The sequence below is a fragment of the Berghia stephanieae genome, chromosome 1, assembly GCF_034508935.2.
Source record: "Berghia stephanieae isolate SIO BIC M18660-M18661 chromosome 1, UCSD_Bste_1.3, whole genome shotgun sequence".
In the NCBI taxonomy this organism is placed as follows: domain Eukaryota; kingdom Metazoa; phylum Mollusca; class Gastropoda; order Nudibranchia; family Aeolidiidae; genus Berghia; species Berghia stephanieae.
The window spans coordinates 31,319,600-31,329,599 of record NC_088360.1 but is presented as its reverse complement, the minus strand read 5'-3'; the positions used below and the strand labels follow the sequence as shown (position 1 = coordinate 31,329,599).

General features: G+C 35.4%; 2 protein-coding genes across 8 annotated transcripts in view; both read left to right on the top strand.

Moving 5' to 3' along the window:
- The window catches only part of LOC144971762 (uncharacterized), a 28,043-nt gene extending 24,826 nt beyond the window's left edge, over positions 1-3,217 (top strand). For all 6 annotated transcript variants that reach the window (XM_078912858.1, XM_078912851.1, XM_078912837.1 and 3 more), the window contains exon 5: positions 1-3,217. This exon is cut by the window's left edge and continues 398 nt beyond it. In XM_078912858.1, the coding sequence (XP_078768984.1) occupies positions 1-1,619 (1,619 nt within the window). In that variant the 3' untranslated portion in view covers positions 1,620-3,217.
- Positions 3,218-9,520: 6,303 nt separating this feature from the next.
- The window catches only part of LOC144971750 (uncharacterized), a 17,368-nt gene continuing 16,888 nt past the window's right edge, over positions 9,521-10,000 (top strand). The window contains exon 1 of one of the 2 annotated variants that reach the window (XM_078912832.1): positions 9,521-10,000. This exon is cut by the window's right edge and continues 272 nt beyond it. The gene's annotated coding sequence lies outside the window, so the exon portion shown is untranslated. The other variant, XM_078912826.1, reaches the window with a different exon arrangement.

The window sequence follows — 10,000 nt, the reverse complement described above, 5'->3', positions numbered from 1 at the left end:
TATCAGTTTGTTCAAATTCGCCCTTCATCGAAAGTATAAACGCGCACAAGAGCATTGATAATCTCTTCACACATCACATTACACGCCACCCAACCACACTTCAATCTCAATTATCTCAAAGCAAAGAGAACAAAGATAAAACTCTTCCTAAACTCAGAAAACAGCTCTCCAGAGAGAAAGAGAAGACAACAACTATTGCGACAGCCATCAAAAGAACCACTCTTTACGACAGTCCTAGAGCAAATTTAGACAAAATCCCGATCACTACACACCGGAGAGCATCAGCGGACAACATCATGGTCAATAGAAACCGAAGGTTTTCCGAGGAAAGCTGCAACAGCGCCACCAATTTTAACGGTCGCTATCAGAATACTCCAACTTCTCCAAATTCTCAAACCTTACCTTCACCCGATATTGGCTCTTTATCAGAGTACGGTTCTTTGTGGGGTGATACATCTTCTGTTACATCCGGTGAAAGCTTAGAAGTTGAAGTGGAAAACGTGACTCATACAGACATATCGGGACATAGCCAAGATGCTGCTTCAACACATGAGTACAAAAATCTATCCTCAGAGCTTGCTGCTTCTGTAAGACTTCGAACAAAAAGTTTTAAGGCTTATAATATTGTAAACAGTGATCAAACTGAAGAATCGGATGAAGGAGAAGTCAATAAAACGTATGATGTTTTATCTAATAACCCTTATAGAAATACGATGAGATGCAGTTATCACAAGTTACTTCAGCCTTCGGATGACCAAGAGGCACCTGTTTCAGCAACTGCTGAAGTATCTAATATGCAACCAGATTTCGGCAACAATGAAGAAGATGCTACTGGATACCAGACTTCTGGGGATATTCAGCAAAGAACTTCAATCAACAACACGCAGAATTATGAACAACCAAACTATCGCATCTACGAAAGGCCATGTAGTGGCCCATACGACGCACCACATGACGAACCCCGCGAAATTAGAAGAACCGGAACGTATGAAAAACCTAGAGTTAGAAATTATGATAGTACCAAAACCGGAAATAATGCAAAACATGACATGCCTACAGCCGGGATTTATGTAACGCCATCATCAGAGAATTACGATGAACCGAGAAACAGTGCAGTACAAGACAACTCTAACCGTGAAGATGAGACAGTTTACGAAACTGTTGAGAATATTTACGAGTGTATAGCTGATGTTGAATACCCATACCGTAACACTAAATCAGAGCCTTACGTAAATCTACAACAGCCATCTGATTACATGAACACAGCCAATAAGGAGGACAATAACTCAGATTCATTTATAAAAGAAGATTATGAAAATACAAATGCCTCATCCCCGAGCAAACCTGAAAATGAAAGTGGTTTGTATATAAATACGCCATTTCCAAATGAAAGTAATTTATGCAATAGTACGTTGCAACTACTTCTTTCAAATATGAAAGATCTAGGTTTAACACCCCACACACAAGAGACGATCAAGAGTATCGATGCGCAGAAATTTGAATCTTGCCTTGATGAAGAAACAGACCTAAGAAGTCAGCTTATTGATTTATTCCCTGGGATGAAAATAAGTGACTTGAACAAGATTTTGCTTTTTCTAAACAGCAATATTAATGTATAATGAAATGGTTAGTGATATTGAGCCTGCTGTTGGTTACGAATAGCAAGGCAGGTCACTTTAACCAATTAACTGCCATACTCAGGAAAGACACGTGTTTAAAAATTTGGCCAGAAAACTCGTCCTTCATATCGATCAATTTAAATGAGCCTCATCTTGGCAAAAACTCTCAAACTTTCGCAAGGTGTCAGGTTTAAGAATTTTTGCCAAGATTAGGCTCATTTAAATCGATCGGTATTTGAAGGACGACTTTTCTGGCCAAATGATTAAATAAATGCGTGTTTTACCAAAGTACGGCAGTGACTGGTTAAATAAGAATAGCCATCATGATGTGATGAGAATAGTGTCAAGAGGACAACAATTACAGCCAGCAAGAAATAACATTTGATCCATTGATAGGTAGATGGACATGCCATACCCCCAAAGGAATTCTAAATAAGTTTTCAAGAGAGAATAAAATATTATATATTTGTCGGGAAATACTGATTTCAGCGTTTTATAAACTCCCGCATTCATCTTTTAAAATTTTCAAGATTACTTTTAGATAGATATTTCTGTACAAACTGCACTTTAAGTTAGAAATTTTCTTTCAATGTGTCAAAGATTTGTCCAACCCATTTCTAAAAAGATAATATAATGACGAATTTGATACGTTTAAAAACTACCAATTTGCTTGGTAAAGAGTATTTCCGTAAGTTATAAAGCGGCGTAACGTTATAGAACAAAACATTGCGTCTTCTTATGATTAATAAGGAAATGTTGATTAGTCCAATAAGCTAAACCGTAAATGACTGTTAAAATGCTGAAATCCATATATCTTAGCTACTGCAATACAAGTGCCATTTACTCTGACCTACACTGACAATACGCCTTTCTTAGTTTTGACCAGAAAACGTTTACTTACATACTATCGGCATATTATGACATCTCCACCTTGTCAAACAACTTTTAACCCGAGACTTCTTAGAATCTGAAACCCTGTATAAAGTATCTGGTATAAGACGTGTTCTTTTGATAATCCTGGAGCTCTCAATATATTGTTATACAAAATAAATGTTTTCTGGTCAAAATACAAAAAAAATTTATCTTGTTAATGGACAGTATGACCATGATATGACACTGCCTAACTCTGAAAAAATAACTCTTTAAAAAATAGATTGGCCAGAAAACATGTCCTTCAAATGCCGTTTGATTGAAATGATCTCTTGTCCAAGACAAAATAAAAAAATAATAATAATACAAAAACCGTCTAAAACCTAAGACTTCTATCCAGGTCTCATAATTTTTGACAAAAAAAAAAAGAAAAAAAAAAAGAAAAGAAAAGTGAATTATGCATTCATCTTACTTCATCACAGTTATTGGCATGCGATGACGTAATGTATTTTCATTTGTAATCACCATGCAGTCCACACACTTCAAACCCGTTTCTTTCCCCCTCCTATGTTGATCGAATTGAAATAGAAATAAATCAATATTATCTGAATCACCCCGTCAATCGGTATTATGTGGGATTGATCTAGATAAAGACATTTGAGTTAAAATTAACCGGGGAATTTAAGATTTTCAAAGATTTAAAATTAAACCTCACTTTCATCATTGGCGACACTAATTTTTACTCAATTTTATTTATTTATTTATTTTTAAAGGGTGGGGGTGGGTTGGGATCCCAATACCTCATTTAGTTTAGTATTCTCTTGACACACAAAAGGCCCGAGATCGAGATATTTTTCCCCGACCCTCCTGTCGACCGAGCAGTGATTGGGTAGCTGAGTCTATTAGACCTGGCGGAAAGGGTTTTTTTTCTCGATAAATTAGGGTCCTATTCGAAGGGTGGGAGGCGAGGTGGCCGAGTCGTCAAGGCATTGCGCTGTGACCCGGAAGGTACCAAGTTCGAGTCCACTTCAGGTTTTTCCGGAGGGGAGAGGGGGGGGGGGGAGTCTCTTTTGGCAAGATTATAAAACCCAATGTGCTCAATTTGGACAGCTTGGGTGTTTCATGTTGACATCAGATGTTTGATGGATTATCTGTATTCCTTCATGGAATGCCTGCTCATGAGCCGCGCGGACGGAGGGTAATTTTTTCAATCTATCCAAAGGGTAGCAAGATAAACGCTATTATCCGTTTCATCCCAACGTGAAATTGTTTAGAGATAATTAATCACAATCATTATTAAGATACATCCCCACCAGTTTTCTATCCCTATGTATTTTGTTTTAACACCTACAAAAAGATACAACTTTTTAACTATGAAGCCGGCACTCAAGAGAGCTTTGAATTGCATTCGTTCATTAATATAAAAACTGAAATTTTAAAAATCGAAAATTATAATTCCGTCGCTCTGTTAATTCAACACACGGCTTAATTATTATTCAGTGATAGACCCCTTTGCAAACTTGTCACCCACTTGATGATAATATTTACATGGTATCATCATCATCATCATCATCATCATCATCATCATCATCATCATCATCATCATCATCATCATCATCATCATCATCATCATCGAAGTCGTCATCGTCGTCGGAATCATCATCATCATCATTAGTATTAGTATTGTTGTTTTTATTATAATCATTAATATCATTGTTGCTGAATACAATATATAATATATATATATATATATATATATATAATATATACTATAATATACATACATACATACATACATACATACATACATACATACATACATACATACATACATTAGAGAGATGGATAAATAGAGAGAGAGAGAGAGAGAGAGAGAGAGAGAGAGAGAGAGAGAGAGAGAGAGCATTATGATAATATGCGTGTATACATGACGAATTTATTTCTGTGGAGATCTGCTATGGAGACTTTTAAAAAAAAAATAAAATGTATTTTTACTGTCTTTATGATTTTTTAAAAAAAATCAAGCAATGGACTAACATTGAAACTCGACAACTGACCTCAAAGCATATGTTTAGCCGGTGTATTAAAATACATCATCAAATTAGTCATTTTTAATTTTTCCACGTGTTGATGCAAGGAATGAATTTATGAAAAAAAAAAAAAAGAAATTTTAGAAATCTGAAAAAGTGTGTATGAAACTGTGCCAGACAAAGCAGAAAGCAAAGAAAAATACAAGAAAAAAATAACATCCCCAAAAAATCCGCCGACATTGACTGGAGATCAAACCCTCAGGCCTCCTGATTACCGGTCAACGTGCTACTACCACATTACACAGCAGGGGCTCCGCTGTGACCCCTCCCCTGCATCACGATAAACACACGTTGAACACAAGAGGACCAAGACGAAGACATATTTAGAGTATGCTCCATTTTTATTTTGAATATAGATAAAACGAAGTTGACGTCACTCTGACCTTCGTTATTGTTTTTTGCAATCCACGTTTATGAGTAAGTCTCACTTAACTGGATTATCCAGAATATAGATAGTATGCGCTTGGCTCATAACATTGCCATCCGGAAGTATAACGGACCAACACACAAAACTGAGTGTATCCATGAACGTTTATAGTCGGGTTAATACAGTTCAGTGAGCATTACTCATAAACGCGGATGGCAAAAAACAATAACAAAGACCTGAGTGACGTCATCTGCATACTATCTATAAAAGTTCATGGTTACACAGATTTATGTGTTGGTCCTTTATATTTCCGGATGGCAATGTTTTGAGCTTCTTAGCCAAGCGCACACTATCTATACGAAAATGACAAATGAGAGAGCTGGCACCGGTGTAAGATAGAAATCGGAAAAGGTGCCTCTGAAACAGTGTCCGACAAATCTCCAACATTGAAATTATTGGAATCGTGTAATCTGTTGTGAAAGTAAGTTCAGCGTTGAAATTTTAAAAATTCAATTTCCGTTTTAATTACATTTTTAAAAAAAAGTGAAAATAAATCTCTAAAATTTCTTTTCGTAATATTATGTAGAAGGTGGATTCTCTTTTAAGGTAAGCGGGTTGTTTATGTGGGGTTTAGAATTAGGAGCGTTTATAGAAAATCTAAAAGGTCTTTATTCACAATAACATTTTCTCTAAACAAAAGGGGAAAGTTAAAATCTATTTCGGAGCTAGTAAAATATTATTATTGTGTAATATGTAGTAAAAGCTCGTCCCCCCAGAGCCATAAGGACCAGTTCTGAAACTCGATACGCACAGTAACAGTTGTTGGATGTGAAGCGAGTTGAGTTATATGTCTTTAATGTGTGGTATGAAAAGAAGAGTAGCAATTATATATTGCTATTCTTTGGATAGGATAGAAATACAAGTCTTTTGCAAAATATTCACGATACTTTAGGTCCAGGTAGACTTCAAGGAAGAGTTTAAATGCCATTCACTATCGATCACTTTATCAAAACGAAATGTAAGAATGTGTTATAGCTCTAGTAATAATATCAATATGCACATGGCTTATACGCTCAATATCGCTTGCTTTGATATGTGAATTTTAGAAATGTTTTTGTACAATGTGGAACAGACGACGTTGTTGATGATAACGACGATGATTATTGTTATGATAGTGATGCTGATGATGTTGATGACTATGATGTCCACGACGATTAGGATGATTGTGATAATGTGATGACGATGATGATGATGATGATGATGATGATGATGATGAGGTTGATGGTAATTATGATGACGACTATCATCACCACCACCGCCGCCGTCAACACCTTCATCATCATCATCATCATCATCATCATCATCATCATCATCATCATCATCATCATCATCATCATGAGCATATCACATTATCACAATCATCCTCATCGTCGTGGGCATCATCATCATCATCATCATCATCATCATCATCATCATCATCATCATCATCATCATCACAATCATCCTCATCGTCGTGGACATCATAGTCATCAACATCATCATCACTTGTGGCCATGGAGTAATGCTGCAAATAATAATATTGATGTGTTCAATTTTTAAAAAATGTTTAATTCACAAATGTACTATCTACTTTATTACTTATTTCGTGAATAAAACTGCTTTGTATTATTATGGCCAATAGTTTGAATAAGTTATTTCCATTATCCATTTGTGGAAAACACTGTATGATGCAGTGCCAGACAATACAAAAAGGGAAAAGATTAATTAAAATCAGCTTTTCTCTTTTGGGGACTGTACCTTACATCCTATGATTACCTGTATTATGATATGGCTAGTACAAAAGAAAGGTTACCCTAAGGTGGTTGACATAATGTTTATTATATTATTCTTAACAAAGAATAGGCGTTTGCCGCTGTGACCTATTTACCGTTCTTTTACCCCCAAAAAATCGCGAAAACGAGGACAAAGGCATTGAATTATATTTTTTTGAAAGTATGAAAGTAAAAAGTTTGGATCTGTCACAAGTGAAAAATAAAAAGACAAAGTACTTAAGTGCGCTTACTCACTTACTTATTTACTTCCACTAACTTACTCTCCTTTATGCCGGCCATATTCAAAATCTGAAAATATGTCAGCAGATGATACTCCAAACAAAGCGAAAAGAAAATATACGAGAGAAACAAAATTCTCCCTTTAAAAAAAACTAGCTTCTCTCATTACATCGTCCCAACTATTTGGTGAAAATCTCCGTTTTGTAATGACAGTACTTCGCCCTTATGATCATACCAAAAAAAAAAAAAAAAAACGAAAAAAAAGGGGGGGGGGGGGATTAAAAAAACAAAAAAACACAAAGAAAGACGACTGGACCCCTCCCCCCACCCACTATCCATATATATGTCGTAGAGGTCTACTTCATGGATGGACGTAAAAAGGAGTCTATTAAATCAAGCTGTTTCTTCTATCTTTATGTATCTGTTCCTCCTCTTCAACGTTTCTTCCTTCCCTTTCACTGCAAAGAGTCTGAGTTTTATGTTGTGTTGTTGTTGTTGTTGTTGTTGATTATGATGATGATGATGATGATGATGATGATGAGGATGATGATGATGGATATCATCACCATTATAATTATTATTATTATTATTATTATTATTATTATTATTATTATTATTATTATTATTATTATTATTATTATTATTATTATTATTATTATTATTATTATTATAAGGCCATGTATTCCGTTCTCGTACCGTAAACTTGAGTTGACTGAACTTTCAGCCAATGTTTAACTACTGTCTTGGCTTCTTCATCATCTTCAAAGCGATGTCCCCTCATTGCCTCATTCAGTGGACCAAAAATATGGAAGCCTGATAGTGTCAAGTCTGGTGAATACGGACGGTAAGACATCTTTGTCCATCGATTACCTCCCTTTTCCTGACATAATTTGTGTGTGGAAGGACATTTTCATGAAGAAACAGTACTTGTTCATGTAATTTGTTCCATCCCCAAATCCGGTCTAACTCGACAGATTCTTGGTTTCAGTCGCTTCAATGTCGACTTGTACCTGCTATAGATATTATGCGCTTGTCTAAGAAGCTCACAACATTGCCATCTGGAAATATAACGGACCAACACACAAAACTGTGTGTAACCATGAACGTTTATAGCCTGGTTGATACAGTTTAGTGAGCATTACTCATAAACGAGGATGGCAAAAAACAATAACAAAGACCTGAGTGACGTCAGCTTCGAATTATCTATCTCATCAAGAGAAGTTTTTTTCAGATCTGATCAATCAATGCTTCTGTCTTTATTTGATCGATGCATTGACTTGACACTTGACACTGCTTGGACTGCCACCATCTGACAGCTAAATCACTGCGCCATGGAGCCACCTAGCTAATAAATATATCTCATCATGTCTTTCTAAAAGATTATTTAAAAAAAATCTTAACTGCTACTTCTATTTTTGTAGTTTTTAATTTCTTTCGTCATCAACGCTTGCTTATATGTTTTTTATTAACTAAGACGTACAGATATCATAATTACTTTAAGTTTTGTGGCCCTATTTTTGCGTTGGACTTCAAACTCCATGTACTAACACCACGAAGACAGGTGCAGAAAAAAAAAAAAAAACACCAACACTACGTTAATGTTAATTAATGGAGAAATCGCATTATTTTCAGAGAAATAAAGGCTATTACTATTAAAAACAGGCACTCATCTATTTTGATTATCACTCTACTGTATTAGATAGAATGAAGATGACGTCACTCAGGTCTTTGTTATTATTTTATTTTTTTTGCCATCTACGCTTATGAGTGATTCTCACTAAACTATATTAACCAAACTATTATCGACCAATATTACACACACGTAGTTTTGTGTGTTGGTCCGTTATACTCCCGGATGGCAATGTTGTGAGGTTCTTAGCCAAGCTAACACTATCTGATCGACACGATACGTGTAGGGCAGGTGAGCAGATTGAGGGTGTGTCATAAATCCCGCGTTTTGATTAGTCTTCGCGATCACAATAATAAAAAGACCGAAGCATTACGCTCCAGCAGATTAAAAATAATATTCATTTGCGGCAACGGGAAATGAAATCGTCTTCAATTTAAGAAAGGTTTGCATGTTCTTCGTAGACCAATCTGTGAAAAATTGTCTAATAGTTTGTTTTTTTGTTTGTTTGTTTTTTTTTGTTTAGATTTGCCGGTAATTCTGTGTTGATGATAAAAATTTAATCTTGGCTGTACGGAATAATGTTGATCCCCAACCCTATTTCTAAAAAGTATTATTATTATCATCATCATCATCATCATCATCATCATCATCATCATCATCATCATCATCATCATCATCATCATCATCATTATTATTATTATTATTATTATTATTATTATTATTATTATTATTATTACTATTACCATCATTATTGTCACTTTGTGAATGCAACCTTCACCAGTTTACTTCTTATCATTTTCTACAGGATCTCCAATGCCCGGACCTTTGTTGCCTATATATTTACTCTGTGATAAGGTTTCTGTGTGTAGCCGCCAATCACTAGTCGTCTGTTTAATACACAAACCCGCTCTACCGCGAAAAACCATTCATCCATTACACTTCCTTGAAATACTTCGTGTTCATAAAAGAACACTCTGTAAAGGCTAAAATGCATTTATGTTTTCGCACACGTCATTCTGTGTTGGCCAGCCATGGGTATCATGTTATTATCACCGAGTTTAGTTGAGAGTTGTTGAGAAATTTTCAAACTGAACCATTTGCCAAGATGTAAAAATGGTTTGTGACATTCTCAGTATTCTGTTTTATCAAGATAAAGTGGAGTAAGCATGCTGAACATTCGAATAAGTTAGAGATAGCAGAACTAGCTTATTTGTACTACGGCTCAAAACAGTTATTTTCAATACCCTTGTGTGTAAGAAGCCGGGAATATTTCTGTCATGTGTTTATTGTTTCAGGTTCTTTAATAGTTTTGTGCTTTCTATGCTCTGTGTAATACTCGTAGTTTATAGATTGACATTCCAACTATTAGATCT